Source organism: Lonchura striata, chromosome 17, assembly GCF_046129695.1.
Source record: "Lonchura striata isolate bLonStr1 chromosome 17, bLonStr1.mat, whole genome shotgun sequence".
In the NCBI taxonomy this organism is placed as follows: Eukaryota; Metazoa; Chordata; class Aves; order Passeriformes; family Estrildidae; genus Lonchura; species Lonchura striata.
The window spans coordinates 5,597,069-5,616,920 of record NC_134619.1 but is presented as its reverse complement, the minus strand read 5'-3'; the positions used below and the strand labels follow the sequence as shown (position 1 = coordinate 5,616,920).

Here is a 19,852-nt window from a genome sequence, read left to right as displayed (position 1 = left end):
AGCAATGCTTCCTCTTGCAGGTCTCTTGAGCAAAGGGAGGAAGGAAAGGTGAGGTTGTTTAGCAGTAAAAATTCTGGGAAATAATTGGGGGGAGGAAAAGATAGTCATAAAGCATCTTTTAATTAAAGTTTTCATCTGATGCATTCTTTTTCATAGAACTGTGTCAAAGTCTCCACTTAATAGAATAGAAGGAGCATCTGTCCTTTTAGCACTAGAAGGATTCTTTTTTCTTACAATGCACTGTTTATTTAAATATTCAGTCACTTCTTCACTTCTTGTACTGTTGGTTTATGATTTTTTGGAAGTTGATGCTGCAACAGCTCCCATGCAAGCCGACGTGTCACATATTCCTGGAGTTCCCTGAGCCCCAGTAGTCCCAGGAGTCCCAGGATCCCCTGGCAGCCCGGGTTCACCCTGAGCACCATCACGGCCGTTTTTAGTAATCCCAGGCACACCAGGTAGTCCTAAACAAGAGAGGGGAAAGATACATGAAATGTTTCCATCTTTTCTTTATTTAATATCTGTATATATGTGTTGATTTTAGAGATCTTAATATACTTTGAGTGTCTGTACATCACACTTGTTATGGCCTGTTGGGTACAAGGTGTTTTCAATAAATTTACCCTGAATCTGGAGTATGTGCTTTGGATTTTTTTATCCCTAATTTGGTGAAGGGATGTTTTAGCTGTGTGATCTCACAGTTTATTAACATGGATTAATTATTTTATGAAAGATTCTGAGACAACAAGGTATAAATATTATTAAATTTTATGGTATAGATTTTGTGGAAGAATTTACGATAACATGGTTGTAAATATTTTGGCTTTATGAAATTCTGTGAATGGAGAGCCTACTTTTGGTGCCTGCAATTTATTCACTGTACAGGTGTAATCCCAGTTAGAAAAGCTGCTTTAATAGGTGAGCAGAATAAAGACTATTCTTCCAAATTTCCAATAGATATTAATTTGCATAAGTTAATATTGAATCTTTTAATAAATGAATCATCAGGAAGCAGGTGTCATCCTCTCCCTTAATCTGGAGAGCCTCAGAGTTGTCACACACTTAAATTAGTGATGATCATCTATTGCCATCAGCATCAGAGCTGTCCCTCCTCAGCCTTCAGCCATGGAGCATTGAATTGATTCCCCACACTTACCCTGCAGTCCTTGGTCACCATCAGGCCCATCGATACCTTGGCCAACAGGTCCTTTGTCTCCCTTTTCACCAGTGTCACCTTCAATCACAAACACAATTCCCACACTGAGCCGTGCTCTGCAGCTGGAGCCACCAACAGCAAGGGGAGAGAGCAAGAGGAGCTACAAATCCTCTGGATGCTGCAGGATCTTTGCTCACACAGCACCCTCCAGATGCACAACTCCACCTGGAGCTCCACCAAGGCCTGATTGCTTCTCCCCAGTGCTGAATTTAGTACCAGTTCACAATTTATTTCAGTAGGCATAAAAGAGAAGCAAATTGTTTCACTCTTAACTTGCCTCTGGGTCCAGGATCACCAAGCTCTCCTGTTGGCCCTCTGTATCCAGGGGGCCCACGAGGACCAGGATGCCCAACACTCCCCGTGGTTCCAGGAGGGCCTGGGGGCCCGGCTGGGCCAGGCCGTCCTGGCATTCCAGGAGCCAAGGGCTTCCTCAGGTTAGCAGCCAACTGTGCAATTTGCTCTGAAAAACACAATCAAACACTGATGTCCATTTGCACTCTTTCCTTAGGCAGAACTTCCTGGCAGGAGGGAACACTGCATCTGTCCTTTCAGCTCACCTGTAGCTTTTTGGGGCTTTTTACATCTCCAAAGATGGAGATATTAATCATAAATCTGCAGGGTTGATTATTCCTGTTTCTAAAACCACTTAAAAGGATGTCAAGTATTCTAACAAATGACACTTAAATAATTTTCTGAAAAAAACTTTCGGAGTTTAACCTCATCCCAAACAGGGGATGTAACCTCCAAATGCAAAACAGTCACTTTGAAGAAAGAGGGACACTCCACGAGGACCTCCTCCAAGGAAATGAGGTGCACTGAGGAGAGGTGGAGTTCAGAATGACACAGGTTAGGGCACGAGGTCTCACACAACACTTGTGCCAAAGCTGCTTTCAGTGAATTTTGACCATTGCCATGATGAATCATTTAAAAATTCTAATTTTAGAACACCGAAAGACATCCCCAGCTAAGTGACCTCCTGAATGATTTCCTTACACTAAAGGTCACTGTATTTTTTTTCATATGAAAACAGAAAATTAAAAAAATCTCAGAAGCTATTTGTGTTCAGGATCTACTCATCTGGTAATTAAAGTTGGTTTTCTCTCAGTAATACTCACCATTTATCATTTCCCCACAGAGTTCTCTGATATGTTGTTCACTGGCCTCTTTGCCCTGCAGTTAACAGAAGAATTTGTCTTTGTAGGAACCTCCTTATCAATAACCAGCCCTGGCAGAAGCTGCAGGACACAAAACACATTTCCAGGAGCTCGGGAAGCAGCACAGGGTCCTGCATGAAGAGCTGGGGTTTTTTTCCCCTCTTCAAAAGATGACAGCTTCCCTTCAGAACTCTGCTGTACAAATGGCAGCCAGTAATTTTAATGTTAGGCCAGATATTTAATCTGGGTTTTATTTGGCCTTATTTTTGCCTGCTGAAATGCAGGACCTTATTTTTTGTATATCATCCAAAACCCCACAATCCATATTTTCACTTCACAGGCTCCCTAACTGTGCTGCAGAAGCAGCAGATACTTACAGGAGGTCCAGGTTTTCCTGTGATGCCAGGGACACCCCTCTCCCCCTGGTGACCCATGGGTCCTGGATGTCCTGGGATCCCTGGTGCTCCAGCTGTCCCATTAGGTCCTTGCACACCCTTTGGACCAAGTTCTCCTCTTTTTCCTGGCTGCAGTGAAGAATAAAAAAGCCAAAACCACTTGAAATGGAAGTCATGGTCCATTCTTTTCTCCTTTTCTTTTTAGTTCAATCTTTCTTCAGGTTTCCTGAATGGATCTGCATGATCAGATACATTCCTTACAACCTAAGGGTGTTTCTGCATATACAGGTCATGATAAGAGAAGTTGTTGTGGCAGCAAAATTATCAAACAGATTTCAATATTTTTAATGCCACAAATCGCCATTTTTCTCATAGATTTTATAACATGATTGAGAGGAAAGCCTGCTCCTAGGCAATGACACCAGAGCAGAGTTTATTCTATAGTTATAGAGGTGCAATGGTCACGTTTACTCCTAAACCCCTTGGGGTATGAGCCCCCAGTGTCTGACACTTACCTCTCCTTTTTGGCCAGGGGGTCCAAAGGGACCCTGTCAGAAAGAAAAGGGAAATAAGAAAGAGTGATTCATTCAGAAAATGCACATCTGAAGCCAAATCTCCCAGGCTGCTGTGACATGTGCAAGGCTTGGGTTGCCCCCTTTTCACAGCAGGGTTGGAGACCTCAGGGGATTAATTCTGGCTGACCACAGTGATCCATGGCTTTCTGCACCATCTGTTATTTGAGGAGTCAACTCTACTGAATTTAAGGACACCTACCAGCTCTCCTTTGTCACCCGGGAGGCCATCTGCTCCAGCAATGCCCTGGGAGAGAGACCAGAGTTAACACCACACTTACTGCTGACAGCAAGGATTTCCCTGCAGCCTGGGTAACCTGGGGGAGATGGGGGCTCCCCGCAGCCACAGCTGCTCCAGCAAGAAGAAATTCTTTCTTCCCAAAGCTGGACTCCACAGTAGCTGTTCCCCTGCTGATGAGGGCACGTGTGCCACAAGGCAGCTGGCATGTTGCCCTTTGCAACAAGCTGGGACCTGGGTGAAAGGCTGAATCCATATGATGGGCTGGCCAAGAAAGACATCCACAGGCTGGCACTGGCATTCCTCAAGCAGGGAACCTAAATTGCAGCTCTGCCTGCTCTGTCTCACAGAAAACAGGGTTTACAGCCACAGGCAAATGTTGAGTGCCCTGTTCTCATGGCCTCCTGAGCACGGCCTCAGGCATAACAGCTTCATGCCACCCTCAGACTGCAGTGATCTCTTGGAGGAACATCCCTCTCCACTCCTGGGGACAGGAATACAAAGGTGGCTAAAGCTCTGGTGGCATCCACTGCACCAGCCTTTGCTGCTCACCTCCACCAGCAGCTGCCTGAGCAATCTGAGTGAGGCTGGAGTGATGTCGGAACTCAAAATGTCCCTCAGACATTTTTGGATGTTCCAGGCCCAGGTCAGAAGCATTTGAGACCCTGACAGGCAGCTGGAAACAGCTGTGATTTTGGGTTTGAACCATGGAATGGTTTACCAACTTTGCAGGAAGAACAAGAAGGCACAAAAGTTTAGATGTTAGAGTAGAAGTAGTTACAAAGTAAAGGGAAGAATTTTTGAGTGCTGTACAGGGTGGTTTTAAGTCTTGTACAGGGGCTTTTGGTTTTGGGGGTCAGAAGTTTTAAGATGGAGGGATTTGGGCCTGCCCTGTCCTCCCTCTTTCTTCTTCCTCACCTCCACGTTCTTGGTGATGTTGGCACTCACAGATTGGTTTAGAGTAGAAAATCACCATTTAATATAGGTAACAGGCACTGGGGAAAAACTGTAAACATGTAACACGTAATGCACCATATAAAAGATAGAAAAGCACCATTTAATATAGGCAATAGGCATTGGGAAAAACTGTAACCATGTAACACGTAATGTCCCATATAAAAGACAGCAGCAGCCCTGGGTGGGGAGAGAAGAAGCAGTCGGGGTCAGAGAGGATGTCAGGGTGTGTGTGTGCCTCTGCCTGAGCTGTGAGCAAACCACAGCAGCCAGAGGAGAAAATCTTTTCGGTAACTTGCAATAAACAACCATGAGACTGAATAACAGAGGCTGCTGAGCTTTTTTTTGAAAGCACGGGTTGGAGGAGAGATTCCCTGCAATCACTGCCCTGCCCGAGGCAGAGCTGGCTCCTCACAGAGCTCTGTTATTAGAGCAGATAATGAACATTGTTGTGGTGACTCCACAGCTTTCCAGGGGAAGTTTTCCAAGACAAACAGACATCAGGTTGGTCTTTCCCCTTAGCAACAAAACAGAGACCACACTGGTGCTGGTAAACCAAACCAGCAAGGCTTGCTAGGGAAGCTTCACCTTCTGCAAGAACACAGCCATGCATTAATGAGAGCCATATATTTGATGAAAACTGGCTCAAAAACTGCTGAGATTAAAACAAGCAGGGAAGCTGAGCAACAAAAAGCAAAAGATATAAGTAGTTAATTAGTGTGGCAATCTTTGAGGTTAGGGTGAAATATCCTTCATCAGGCACATGAAGCTGAGGAAAAGCTGCACTTCTAAACATAAATTGGGAGGAATTTGATGTGAGGAGCTCCTGCACAGATCCTTGAGGCTACAAAACACACAGCAAGGGCCTGGTGTTTGTGCCACAGCATTTTCATGAGTCTCCATTAGAACAGCAACATCTGTGCCAATGCAGGGAAAATGGGACCAAACAGAGTTTTGGGTTTTGCTGCAGGATATTTTCATTTGTGGAAGAAAAAGCCATTTGTGCTGTCAAAGACTGTCCCTGATATTTCTCTGCTGGCAAGGGCATGGAAGTTATCACTTACCTGGTTCCCCTTGGGACCAGGAACACCAAGAGGACCCTGAAAATAAGAGAAAGAAGCAAGTGAGCTCAAATTGTTACTTTCCTATGAATTCCTGGTGTGGTCAGACACTCTCAGCAAGGAGTCAGAATCAGTCTCCCAGCTGCCAAGTTAGAGGGTACAAATCTCATTCACAGTTCCTAGAAATAAGAAGGGATTTCAGCACCCCTGCTAGCTCTGTGACACTCTCCACAGGCCCTGGTTTGTGTTGTGGGGTAATTTCTCAGCCTGGGATGTGAGGAGGAGCTTGGATTTACTTGTGGTATAAAACAGACAAGAATATTTTCATACCACAAGGGCAAAAAGCCAAGATGTTTTTTTCAAGGCCTTATTAGACTCTCAGTTTTCCTAGAATTTAGGATTAGGTGCTCCTGATTTAAAGATTAATGGAACAACATGGCCACAGGAATAAAATACATTTAGATGATGAACCGATTATCACCTCAGGAATAATCCAGGCAATTTGGAAAATCCTTCCATCTTTATCTACCTGACATTCACAGAGAGACATTTTCAGTCCTATTTGTGACTTTTCTGCTCCACAGAGCAGAGCCAACAAGGAGTTCAGGAGAACCCCTGATTTTTTCCTCTACTGCAAAATCTACATGTGAAATTCAGCCATTTTACCCTTCAAGCAGGATTTCTACAGCACACTCATCAATCTGGCATCTGCAAACTGATCTTTTTATTAACTAGGTCTAGAGATGGCTCAGCAGAACAGAATCTTCGAGGAGAACAAATGCACACAGCAAGGACATTTTATTTTGTTCAATTCAAGCACTAAGTTAAAAAGAGAAAGGATTTCTATTAATGTAAAATAACTCAGAAAAACAGACAAGGGCATGTAGAAATGCAAGAGCGGCTAAAGCTTTATAGCACCCCTTTTATGCTTGCTGATGACAAAAGCAATATATCCCTTTCTGAACATTTTAATCTAAATTTTATACCTCTGACTTCACAGAGTTTCAAGGCTCCATGACAGTTTATGGCAATAAACCACATTTCAGTCACCAAAGACCAGGCCCTGCAGGGAACATTCCCTTAAAGACAAGCTTAGCCCACGGGATTTTCATTCCAAACTCTAATTCCCTGCAGTGGTGATTCCTAGCAGCAGGAACAAGGAGCTCAGGACTGCCAGCCCCATGTCTTCACACATTTCCTCTGATCAGTGCAACAAAACTCATGGTTTTGGCCAAGTATTTACTGCTCCAGTGGGGAGCCCAGAGAGGCAATGCCCCAGGTGGCTTCTGGCATCCAGAATCCTCAGGAATTTGATCATAATAAAAATCCCTAGGAAAAATATTTGTCTATTGCTGCCTCAGTCAGCAACAACAGCCAAGCCCTTCCCCTCCCTATATCCCACTCCAGCAGGATGGTTGATGTACTTTATCTCAACACTATTTTATATCTTACCATCAAATGCACTAAATCAATCCTATTTTTCATGCCAGCAAGCACATTTATTGAAATGCTGGTTTATATGCCTGACCAGTCAGTCCAAGGACTGTGAAAAAGCCTGTCAGTACTCAGTTAGCTCAGGCATGGGGGGATTGTTCTTTTTTCACAGAAAAGTCACAATTGATTTCAGCAGAGTTCGATGGGTTGGCTGCAGCTGGGAGAGGCCAATTGCATCGATCTGTGTGTGCAGTTCTGCCTTTATCCAGGCCAGACCAGCAGTGCAGCGAGCCCAGGGCAGATCTCTGGGTGCTCTGTGTGTCCCCAGCAGCACAGGCTGTTTGTTCAGGCTTTAAAAACACAACCTGAGGGTTTAGGGTCACCCAGCACCATCAGCACAGTCCCCATTAAACCATCAAGTGTGGGAGTCCAGGGCTTCCCTCTGGCTGCCCTGGCAGGTCTGGGACCCTGGCAGGGGTCAGGAACCCCCTGGACAGAGCCCCCAGAGACACTGTCTGTGATCTCTGTCCATGGAAAAGAGTTTTCAATCTTACAGGATGAATTACAAGCTCTCAGTGTTTGATATAAGTAATAATTAAGTGTGGCACGGGTGCAAAAGTAAAATTTTAGGATTCTAGATTAGGGGTTCAAAGGGCACAAGATGGAGGAAATTGGGTGTGTCTTGTCCTTTTTCTCCTTCTTCATGCCCTCCATGTCTCACTGTGGTGTTGGCATTTTTATGTTGGTTCAGGCTGGGGACACACTGTCCAACGTAGGTGACAGATATTGGCACGTTATTGTAAATCCAGCCCAGGGAGTTTCTGGTATTTAATGTTTGTAACATCCCACTGAGGGCAGAGCCCCACACGCTGCCCTGCAGGACAGAGCTGGGCAGGGCAGCAGAACATGTGAGAGATAAACAGAATAAACAACCTGGAAACCAGCACAGACCAATTATGGCTTCTGCTTTGGCAATGGGGCTGACAGAGACTTTCTACAATCTGGGAATCATCAATAACACAGATTCTGACAATCAAGGGCCACATCCACACCTTGTTTGAACTCCTCCAGGGATGGTGACTCCACCACTTCCATGGGCAGCTTGTTCCAATGCTTTACAACCTTTTATGTGAAAAAAATTCCTAAAATCTAATCTAAACTTTCCCAGGTGCAGCTTGAGGCCGTTTCCTCTCATTCTGAGCAACCAACAGTCACATCTTAGAGTAACTACACTGAACTTCAGAGCCAGAAATAAAACCTAGCTTATTTTTTATTGCTTTATGCACAACGTTTTCCCTCCCTCTGCTTGGAGCAGCTCCCTGGATGCTTCATGCAGGGGCCTCTTCCCCTCTGAATGTACATTTTTCACCACAGCAAAGCCCTGAATGCAGCCAAGAGCCCACAGCTCCACAATAACGCTCCTGTTTCACACTTCCAGCCCACAGCCACTCCAAGAGGCTTTTTTAAACCTGCCTGGAGCCAGCACAGAAGGACCATTGTGGAACCCCTGTGGTGCTGCTGCAGTTGCTTACACAGAAAGCAACTTAAAGCTTTTTTTTAAAAACATTTCTACCTTAAAGCTGAAGAGGAGGGAGCTGGTGAACACATGGCTCCTGTTCTCCTGCAAGCTCCCAACAAATGCTTTGATGGCTTCTTTCAAATGAGAATGAACTCATTTAAATAAAAAGTCACATTTATTGTGAGGTGGGATGCCCAAGTATTTTGCTGTTCAGAAAGAAAAATCATTGATAAAACTCTAATTTAAAACAAACAGAGAGTCTCATCAACCATCTGAGTAACAAAAATTCATTATTCAGCTCTCTTGTGCTCCTGGGGAGCAAGGTTTTGTTGGAATCAGTGTAAGGAACAGGGAAAATTCCCAAAGACTCTCTAATCTGGCTAGGATAGGGTCTGGAAGTCACTTTTAAACAATCCACCCTGGAGTGAAACAGAAACCAGGAACAGAGGGGATAGGATGCTCGAGTCCTGCTCCCTGCTCTGAGGTGTGACTTGGGCAGCCTCAGGGACACCCAACACACATCAACTACACCAGGTTTTGGATCCCCAGTGACCTCTAAATTCTCATCCCAAACAGGAATGAGTCCCAGGTGAGTTGTCCTTACCCTGTCTCCTGTTTCTCCACGGATCCCAGTCGGGCCAGGAAGGCCGGGCTCCCCACTGGCACCTTTGGGCCCCTGTTGGGAAAACAACAAAATCCAAGTTACAGCACACGGTGCCTTCAACACCCTGGATGTTCACCAGTCTCCATAGCAGGTTCAGAAAGGTTATTTTTGGATGTGTCTCTCCCTTTCTCCCCAGGACCTGGGGAACACTTGTGTTGCTTGGTAGAGCTCATTCCAGCTTCTCTCCTGGTCAGGTACGTGCCAAGGTGCTCCAAACTTTGCCCTGGGTCCTTCATTAATAAACCTCTTAAAATTAATAAGCCTTCAATATCTGTGATCCCACCAAGTGATGCTCCTCTCAGCCAGTGCCAGTGGGGAGTGGAGGAGTTCCCACATCCTTGGAGGAGGGAGGAAGAAACATTGGAGACCCCAGTGCAGCAAAAAGGAGGAGAAACTCACTGAAGAAATACAGGCAGAGAGTGGAGCAGATCAAGGAGAAACTGAGGTGTCTTTACAAAGATCAAACTTAAAAAGTCATAAAAACCTTCAAGCTCAGCTCAGAGGCTGGGACACCTTCCCCAGACCAGGCTGGCCTTGGACCCTTCCAGGGATGGGGCAGCCACAGCTTCTCTGGGCACCCTGTGCCAGGGAACAGGCTCAAAACTCAACCCCTCCCTCTGCAAACAAACACTAAATATTCATTTCTCCTGCAGGCAGCTTATCTGGCCTTTTGCTCTTTCCACCATCCCGTGGTAATGAAGGTGCCACATCAGTTCTGGCAAATGGAAAGACATTTCTCCCTTTCCCTCGTGGCCATCACCCAGGGTCTGGCCAGAGGCTCGCAGAGAACACTGACCTGCCAAAACACCACAGTGACCCCTCCACCACACTCACCTGGAAACCTCGGACACCACGGGCTCCTATGGGGCCTTGGAGGCCCAGTGGTCCCTGCAAAGAGAGAGATCAGCTTTGGGAAGGAGGAAATTTAGGGCCAGGTGAGTCAGCTGTGTCCCTGAACTGGCAGAGTGTGCAGTTCTGTGCTGCAGCCCCTTGGCACTGCTGCTGAACCACTGCAAAGTTGGGTTTGGTGCTGGCTGAGCTTTGTTAATGGCTGTGTTGTTAACAGGAAGGCTCATTTGGATAATCAATGCTTAAGAACATACCATGCTCATGAGTAGTAGAGATCAGGGACAGCAAAAAGTGCCAGCATGACAGAGCATAGACAACATCCATTAGAGGGATCTGCTATCCCAGTATTATGCTTTTAATTGATTGCAAGGAACTCCTGCAAAACATGTGCTACAGGCCCTTGGAAATGAAAAATGGCAATTGCATCCATTTGCTTGGACATCCTTGGTTCCAGCAATGCACAAAAAGGCAGCAGTTTCTGCTGTCAGGCTTTTAAGAGCTCACCAGACAGAACATGCACTTTACCATTAGGAGTCTCTATTGCTTTCTCCTGAGAAAAATCACATATCCAATAAAGATCTTGGATTTAAAAAAAAAAAAAAGTAATTTAGGCATTTAAATCTCATTTTGTAAACTGTTTTCTTGAAATAGATGCCTTCAGCAAGCTTCTGTCACGAGGCAGGGCTGCAGCTTGGGCTCCTTTCACTGCCATCCCTGCTGGGTGGAGCATTCAGGGACACAAATAAACCTCAAACTGGCCACTGACATAAAGCAGCATCATCTTCAAACAGAGCTGAACAACTGCTCAGGTATTTTCGTGGTTGCTGGTTTCCACTTTGTTTTCTGCTTGTATTCAGCAAGGAACTTTGAAAGTTATAAATACAAAGCTTTAGAAAAACTGAGTTAAAAGCTGCATCAAAAGCGATTCTGCTGAGATGCTGATGGGAGCTGGAGGGACCTGACAGGTTCTGAGAAATCCTTGGTACTTGGAGCTAAAAAAACCCAAATTATTTTGAGCCTTAACACTGGAAAAATCCTGCACCTCCCTTGGAACAGCCCAGTCTTAACTAACAAATTATGATTCTAATAAAACAAATCAGAAATGAGAAGCCCAGGTTGGACATAACCATGGGTTCAGCTGCAACTGCACCCCTGTCAAAACTCTGCACCAACACAATTAGCTCAACTGCTTTTGCTTTTTGGCTATAGTAATGTGGTACCTTTTGTGAAGCCAGCCACTTTGTGAAAAATTGCAGACATAAAAGAAAACATTATTAATACAGCTTATTTCTAAAGCTGATTTCCCTCTCCTTGGAAGTTAAAGCAGAAGCTGCTCACAAACAATAAATCATGCAGTTCAATTTCTTCCAAGTGGCACGTACCAGAAATCATATTAGACTTGCTGTAGGCTCCTGGATTTCAAAATGAGATTAAGATGGAAAAAAAAAAAAAAGAGGGGAAAAAAAGAAAAGAAAAGAAAAGAAAACAAAACCAACAAAACCACTAGAAGATCAGATCCAACCCCAACAGCAGCACTAGCTGGGGAGTGACAAGTTTAAAAAGGTACCCAAGCATTTGTAGTAGTGGGAACAAAATCAGGGTTTTACCCTCCTGATATTATTTGTTATCTATTGAGCAGGGACACCATGCAGTTATTCCCAGTTTTGTTGTACGTGTGGCTGCAGGTTTTGCAGGGAATCCCTTTGCACTGCTCCAAGGAAAAGGATGCAGGACTGGGGAGGATTTCAGGTGTCATGTGCTGGTGGCAAAGTCCTTTGCAACTGTGAAGCTCTGCTTCACTAATGCCTGACTTCAGCATGGGCAGAACCTCCCTACTCCTGTGCAATGAGGGGCTTGCTGACTGCCCAGTCCCTCCTGGCAGCTCCACAAACCTCCTGGGCAGCTGCAGTTTGCTCTGCCAAGCGGAATGGGAGGGATCACTTGGCATTTGCACGGAGCTGTCAGTGAGAGCAGGATCTGACCCAGCTTGGGGGAGGAATTTCTCTGCTGCCAGAGCTCCCCAGAGACACCACTGAGAGAGAAAGTGGCCTTTTGCTGGAGCCAGAGAGTGACCCCCCAACACAAACCCTATTCTGGCACCTCTCTGGTTCACAGCCAGCTCTGTACTTACAGTTGCTCCTCTGGGTCCTGGCAGGCCTCTCTCACCAGGAATGCCAACATCGCCCTGGCAGGGACACCAAAGTCAGCTGTGATATTTAGGAGCCACAGACCCACCCTTCCCAGCCCACTGGGACATATTCCTGGATCCCAGGCCTTTCAGTCCCAAACTTCTGCCCCACTAGCCCATCTGCCAGCCCACTGCTGCTGGGTTTTGCCCAGCACCAGTGCTCAGCACCCTGCCCAGCCAGCTCAGTGCTCCCTGGGGAGCTCACACCAGTGTGAGCCTGGAGTGCTCAATCCCATGGGATTGCAGGTGCTGCGTCACTGGGAGCAGCATGTGAGCTCCAGCTCCCCAGTTTGGTTTAAAACTGACCAGCAGAGGCCATGCTAAGTGGAAATGTGGGGCACTTACAGGGATGCCTGGCTCTCCAGAGGGACCTGCCTCTCCTGTCTCTCCAGGGCTGCCCTGCAGAGCACAAAGCAAACACTCAGTTAGGGCATCACTGCAGGGCATCACATCCTTTCTGCCCTGCCTGAAGCAACAAAAGGAGGAGGGCGTTGAAACCTGGATCAAGAAATATAAACAGCTTTAAACTTGTACAGATTTAGGGCAAAACTCACAGCACCAGAGAACAGAGGAGCTGCACACTCTCTCCTGGCACCACTGGCCAGGGAGGGCTGCTAGCCCCAGGGCAGTGTCCCCATGTCCCACATGAGACAGGGATGCCAGGACATCCCATCACATTCACTCCTGAACCCCCTCCACATCAGGAGGAGATTCCTGCACCACCTTCCTGCAGTGTGCTCTCCTCCATGAGGATTAGAAGCAATAATGATGCAGAGGGAAGAATGCATAAAGGAGAGGGACAGGGGAAAAAAAGACATCTCTCAGAGCAGCTTTGTTCTGGACTGCTTTGGTCTGCCTGAGGTTTTCTTTCATCTCAAAGGTAAGTGTCAATCTAAAGCTTCATGGAAGTTTTTTCTCCTGCAGTGAGGGAAAATGTGCAGAAGGCAAGATGAGATCATTCTGCTCCTGCTGGTGCTCAGTCCTTTGATTCCCAAAGATCAAGTCTCCTCCTGGGACTTTGACAAAAGGATGAGGTTTACTGAACCACTGATGCCTCTCCTGTATATCTGCTGTGTCTTTACTGACCCAGGTGCCAGCTCAGTTATTTTACCTAATTCCTGCTCTTCAGCCCCAGCAGAAATACAGAAATCATCACTTTGCGGTAAGTCTTCCCAATCCCCCAAAGCTAAAAAGTCTTGCTGTGACCAGGTTCCCCACCAGACCCCATCATTAAAGAGATTCACTTACTGGTTCACCCTTTGAGCCTTTAATACCTGCTCTTCCAGGCAGACCCTGAAAAAAAATTATGTTAAAGCAATGTCAGAAGAAGTGAAGTTATTAAATTTGTTATTCTGGTCTGATTTGACACACAAGGAGCGACCTTTGCTTGAAGCAATGGAAGGTTTAGACTTCTGCAGCTTTCACTGTGAAAATTATGACTTCAATGCCTCTCTTGCTGCCCTTGCAGCTCCATGAACACTAATCCTTGGCATGAGAGCAAAGAGCAGGAATATACAAATGGACCAGCAGCAGCAACATTTTGCACAGCAGAAACCTCTCTCCAGGGGAGTTCAAAATATTCTGTAAATGCAGGAAGAAAGGAATACTTGATCTCTTTTAAATAGTGGGAAGTATGGGGAGATGAAGCACTTTGCCAATAAGCACTGGAGTAAGGCACGGACAGAGCTCAGAATATTATACCCCAGATCTTACTCCCTCCATAAGGGAAGCACATCAGTGGGATGTGAAAGGGAAAATCCCTCTGAAGTTTAGATTTTAAAGAGTCAGAGAAGCCAACAGCCAGGGAATTACTGTGAGATGCTCCAGGTGCTCTCCAATCCTGCCTGGCACACTCCAACCCTGTCTGCATGGTGGGAAAAGTGCATTTCCTCTTGCCTTAACTAGAGCTCCTTGTGAAACAGCCCACAGAAGGACCCTCCCCTGTCCCCAGGAAGGATCTCTGAGCTGCTGGAACCCCGGAGGTGGCAGGTCCTGCTCCATACTCACAGGAAGTCCATTTGGCCCCTTCTCTCCAGGAGCACCCATGGGAGCTGCGTCACCCTGTGGATAGGGAGAGGTTAGGAGGGATCCTCCAGCACTGGGACGTGGCCTGGCACAGGCAGGGGGCACATTCCCAAACAGGCATTTGTACTTTCCTCCCTCCCTGTATGCACAGGACCAAGAGCTGCTGTGTCTAGAGGAGGGAGCACCCACTGGACAGGAGCTCCCAGGTGTTCCCCTGCCTGCTGCAGCTCCCAGCCTGCCCTGGCAGCACACGTTCAATATTCCTGCAGGAGCACTGCTCAGGAACCAGGCAACCAGCACCTGACAGCACCTTGTCTCCGGGCTACTAAAACAATTCTGTCAACAGCTCTGAAAAGGCATCTCTGAAGGCCTGGAGTCAGCCAGCAGGGATCACTAAATCCAGGGGCACAGCTGAGCTTGCATCACATGTGCACCTTCCTTCTTTAGGGAATTCCCTTGGGATTAACGAACAGGAGAATTTCATTCTCCTTCACTAGTGACAATATCAGAAATCTTTTTAGGAGGAAAAGCTTCCCAGCCAAGCTTCTTGAGGAGCATTTGCAGCACAGCCAGCTCAGTCTCAGGAATCTCCCCTGCAGTGTTTAAGAAGGACTTTACAAACCTTCTCACCATCGAGTCCAGGAGCTCCATCCCGCCCATCCTTGCCAGGCATTCCCTGCAATCATGGACAGCACACCTTTAGGTCAGGAGGAGGCTCTGTGGTTTGCAAAATACATCCACATCAAAGAAGCTTCTGGCAACGAGTCCAGCTGCAGTTGTACTGGGAGATTTTGATCAGCAGCAGTACAACTGTGGCTTAGCCCACCTGGGCTTACACAGAGACCCACAGAGCAGCAGCTTGACAGCAAAGATGGCAAGAAGCAGCTTTTTGCCTGTTCTATCTCCTCATCTGCAAGCAAGACAAACAGCAAGACCTGCATCCCATTTAACTGACTTACAGGTTCTCCTATGAGCCCACGAGCCCCTGGGTTTCCTTTTGGTCCAGGTTTACCCTAGAAAACAGCAATAAATCCTGTGTTAACCTGAAGAACAGTCAACAAAGACAATACTCAGATTCTGTAGGGGCATTTCATTCCATTTCAGCTGGGTCCTCTCTGCCCACATAAGTATGGAGGTTGTTTTGGGACACAGCAGGAAAGCAGCCCAGTGCAGGATACAACACCTGGGAAGATTCTTGATCATTGCAAGGGATGTCAGATCTGCTCCCTGTGCTCCAGGCTGTAGCAGCACTTGGACACCTTATTGCTCAATCATCTTTAGTAAGAGTTAAACATCTCATTTTTGAGATGGTGCTTCCATCCCTTTCAAGCAAATTAAAGGGGCACAAGCCACAATAAACGTGTGGAACAGGCTTTGGACTGGAGCAAAGGGTGTTTGAGTGCACTTACAGTGTCACCTTTGGGCCCCCGGAATCCCTGAGGTCCTTTGCTCCCTTGGTCTCCCTGTGACAGAGGAGGAAAAGCCATTAAGCATCTTCATCACCAGTGACAGAGGTTGCTGCTTTGGGGGTGAAATGAGGAGGTTTTTGTGCTGTTTGCTGGTCCCAGCAGAGGTGTGAGCACACACAGTCCCCGAGAGCTGGGCTGCACTTTCTCAGTTTCACTCTAATTCCTGACACACTCCCTGCAGCAGGGACTTTGCCAGCAATCCCTCAGAACTTTGCCATTTTCCCCTTCATTTAATGAAGCAATTTCTTTAAGCAGAAACAGAGTGGGAGAAAAGCTTTAATATTCACTGAATAGATCCTGCTGGATGTAATGAAAGGTTTGGTGAGAAAGCACCTCATTTTGTTTTAGTTTGGATCAATTTCTTCTATAATTGCAAGACTAGGGAGGGGTCCCCAGAGGGTGGTGCTGCAGAAGGATGGGGATTGCATCCTCAATACACAGCTATTCCTTCTTGGAGCAAAAATCCTTGAGAGCTGTGGGCACCTGGGAACAGACCAGGCTCAAGGGATGTAAGCTCAGACAGGGTTGATTCTTCCTCCAAAAGTAATGGATATTCACAGAATCACAGAATAATGAGGTTGGAAGAGACCTCTAAGATCATCAAGTCCAACCTATGCCCTAACACCACGAGACCATAGCACCAAGTGTCAAGTCCAGTCTTTTTTTAAACAAATCCAGAGATTGTGATTCCACCACCTCCCTAGGAAGAAAATTCCAGTATTTTATTATTCTTTCAGTGAAAATTTTTTTCCTAATATCCAACCTAAACCTTCCCTGACATAGCTTGAGACTGTGTCCTCTTCTCCAGGGCTTGCCCACAGCTGCTGGTGCTTAAGGAAGAGCAGTGAAGCACAGAGAGAAATGGAAATGTGGTGAACTTATTCTGGTGTGGGGCAGGGCAAAGAGAGAGACATTGTGAGGTCAGGTGAAATAACATTGCTTTGAGTGGAGGGCAAGGGCAAAGGGAATAATCTGATGGAGGTGGTCAGCACAGCCTCTGCTCACTGGCAGCAGAGCTCAGGAAGGAGGAATAAACCACAGAAGGTCTGGGATACATACAACTTTCCCTGGGGGTCCTGGGATTCCAGGTGGGCCTCTGAATCCAATGTCACCCTGCAGAGGACAGACACCATTGTGAGGCTGGGCTTGGCAGAGGATGAAGTAACAGAATCCCCACCTTGTACCACAACCTGAGAAAACACAAAAGCCCTGGAAGGACACCCTGGAAAGACTCCCTGTACCTCCTGCTGGTTTGCAGGACAGACGTGCAAAAAATCCCACTCTGAACAATGGGTTTTTCCTCTGGATTTCCCCACCTTTGTACCTCTGATACACTGATACCATTCATGGCCTTGCTATCTTGATAACACCCTTACTCCTAAATAAATGCATGATTTCATCCAATTCAAAACCATTCAGCCTCTGGGCTGCTGCTCAAGGGACTGTGACTAGAGCCCAAAGCCTCAGTGAGCTGGAGATTGATCCTGTTCTCACTGAGGAGTCTTTTTGTGTCCTGAAAACCTTTGTCCATCAGTGATTCTTTGGCTTTTTCTTGTAAAGAGGCAGAAAAGAAAGTAAAATGTACCTTTTTTTTTTTTTTTTTTTTTTTGTTTCCCAAGATTCTCTAACACTGTCAGTCTTGCACCTTGGTTGGGATGATTCAGCCTGGCTGTCCCTCGGGTGTGTGGATTATCCTGACTTTGGAAGGCTGTTCTGATGCAGGGAACAGCCCACACTTTATACCTTTACAAGTTTCCCACTGGAATTCAGTAAGAACAAGTGCCACTGGCACCTCTCACAAGACAAACTGGTGGTGGAGAGGAAAAGGAAAAATCAGAAAATCAGAAGTTTTTTCTTACTCTGTCGCCAGCTGGACCCATTGGACCAGGGAGGCCTCTTAGTCCTCTTGGGCCCTAATTAAGGAAACAAATCAGCTCAAAGTCAGTCACTGTTTGTGCAACCAAGGTGACTCCACAGTGACAAGGCCAAGGCAATGGTGGGAAGAGAAGAGCTGGGGTTACCTGCAGGCCAACACTGCCAGGAATCCCTGGAGGGCCAGGAGGGCCAGGGTTACCCTGGGACAGAAAAATCAATCAGACAGGAGAAGGGACAGCAGGAACCTGCAAACACAGCCAGGGACATCCCCACCTCATTTCTCCTTGAGCTCCCGCTCTCCCTCCCTCCCAGATTTCCCTACAGAATTTGCTGCTGTGTTGTAGACAATTTCTATGTGCAAGAACATTTGAGATCAGTCAGGAATTTATCCAAGTGATTAAAGCAGGGCTTCTCCTGAGCTGACATCCCTGCATGGGAAAGGATAGCTGTGAATTCACACTGATCCTAACGTGATGATGCTTGGAAAGATGAATCATCTTGGAGAGTGAGCACAGGGTCCTACAGGGAGAGCAGTGGAACCCAATGCACTTCAGCCAAAGTAACTGCTCCTCGTTCAGCAAACAGCCTCATTCCTCCCTGCCTCCTTGAAAAAATCCCTTATTTCTTCTGCATGGTGTTATTAAAGAGAAAAAATCCTCCCCCATTACTTTTAAATTTAAGTTTACCTTCTCTCCTTGTTTTCCTACTTCACCAGGCTCCCCTTTGTGACCAGTGTGTCCCTAGAAATAAGAGTTGTGATTATTCACATCCCAGTAGAGTCTTGTTTTAAAATTCAATTTGGTGAGACAGCTGTGAAAGCTAAACCCCACATCCCAAATGACTTTCAGGGAAAACAGTCTGTAGGTGTGCTGTGAATGGAGATCCCTCCTGGGGGAGGTTTATCAGGTACCAGTGTCAGAATTGATGTAGCTCCTGAAAATGCCCAGATTTGGTTTTCCAGAGTGACTTGCACTGGTCTAAGCTCATGGTCTGGATGCAACCCTCAAACACAGATCAAGCACCAGAACTCAGTTCCCATCGCCCCAGAAAAATGGGGATGAGTCACTCCTGAGAACCCCATTCTGCATTTTTAACCTCCCTTTTTAAGTCATCTTTAATTCTGCATCATCAAGCTTTCAAAGAAATCCATGTCCCACTGGAAGCCTTCATATAAGCTCTGATTCACTTTGTGTCTTGGCTCTCTTCCTGTGACTGTGGGAGAGGCCCAGGCTAATTTCAGCCATGGCAGATGTTGTTCCTCACCACAGCAAAGGTCCTGTGCACCATTTGCATCATAATTGGAGAATTTCACAGGGTTTTCCATTTCTATGAATTTTGAGCAGTTATTTTGTATTTGTAATGATATTTATGACTCAGTGCACAGCCCAAACAGACAGGGAAAATGAGAAAGGTCACTTCAGGAGGAATTGAGAGCATTTCCCAGGAGTTATCCCACTCACTGCCAACTTCTAACTCCTGCTAAAAGAACTTGAGTCACTTTTTACTTTGTCTCACTGCTGGAGTCAATAACTGCAAAGACTTCATGTCAACCATAGAGGGGACAGACGAGGAGATGTTTAACTCCTGAGGACTGAAAATTAACATACCAGAGGCCAACAAAATAATTCTGTTTAAAATATTTAAACATAAATCTGCCTGCTGCTACACTGGCTATAAAAACCAACAATTAAATTGTATTATTTTAATTATGTAAGTTACGTTTTGCAGTTTAAGAACTGGTGAGGTTTTTTTCAGCTCTGACAGCTGGAAAGGCAGCTCTGAAATGCTGCCTCTGTTTTTTCCTTCATAAGCTCTGCCCCACTGGGCTTACAGGGTTTTTTTATCTATGCCAAGGGTTAAATTTCATTTGTAGGAATAAATGCAAATGCATGGCTGCTTTGGGAGGTGTGGAGCCTATATATAGAGACTGTATATACAATTTAATGCCTTCATAGTGCTGTTTATTTTGGGAGGCAAATATGGTGTTGCAGGAGGTGTTTCCTTACCTTGAAGCCTGGCATTCCTGGGGGGCCTGGGGGACCTGGTGGGCACAGAGCTGGGCACTGCAGGGAACAGGAACACTTTGGTTGAACAGGCACACAGCACACCCACTGGCTTTGTCCATGAGGTGAAAAACTCATGTGGATTTTGGCTCTAAATTCACTAAATCTAATGGAATCACAGCTCAATGGATTGACCAACATTTCCCTATGCAACGGGGTTCTAGAGGTCCTGGTAC

The 19,852-nt window shown here is 46.2% G+C and overlaps 1 protein-coding gene across 1 annotated transcript in view; it reads right to left on the bottom strand.

The window, feature by feature from the left end:
• Window positions 1-288: 288 nt before the first annotated feature.
• Window positions 289-19,852, bottom strand: part of COL9A3 (collagen type IX alpha 3 chain) — a 33,730-nt gene continuing 14,166 nt past the window's right edge. Inside the window, 22 exon segments of the mRNA XM_077787074.1 lie at window positions 289-464; window positions 1,157-1,234; window positions 1,494-1,676; window positions 2,332-2,386; window positions 2,748-2,894; window positions 3,281-3,313; window positions 3,540-3,584; window positions 5,594-5,629; window positions 9,148-9,219; window positions 10,042-10,095; window positions 12,188-12,241; window positions 12,590-12,643; window positions 13,493-13,537; window positions 14,252-14,305; window positions 14,892-14,945; window positions 15,229-15,282; window positions 15,679-15,732; window positions 16,798-16,851; window positions 17,598-17,651; window positions 17,760-17,813; window positions 18,300-18,353; window positions 19,620-19,676. Coding sequence (XP_077643200.1) covers window positions 289-464; window positions 1,157-1,234; window positions 1,494-1,676; window positions 2,332-2,386; window positions 2,748-2,894; window positions 3,281-3,313; window positions 3,540-3,584; window positions 5,594-5,629; window positions 9,148-9,219; window positions 10,042-10,095; window positions 12,188-12,241; window positions 12,590-12,643; window positions 13,493-13,537; window positions 14,252-14,305; window positions 14,892-14,945; window positions 15,229-15,282; window positions 15,679-15,732; window positions 16,798-16,851; window positions 17,598-17,651; window positions 17,760-17,813; window positions 18,300-18,353; window positions 19,620-19,676 — 1,521 coding nt within the window.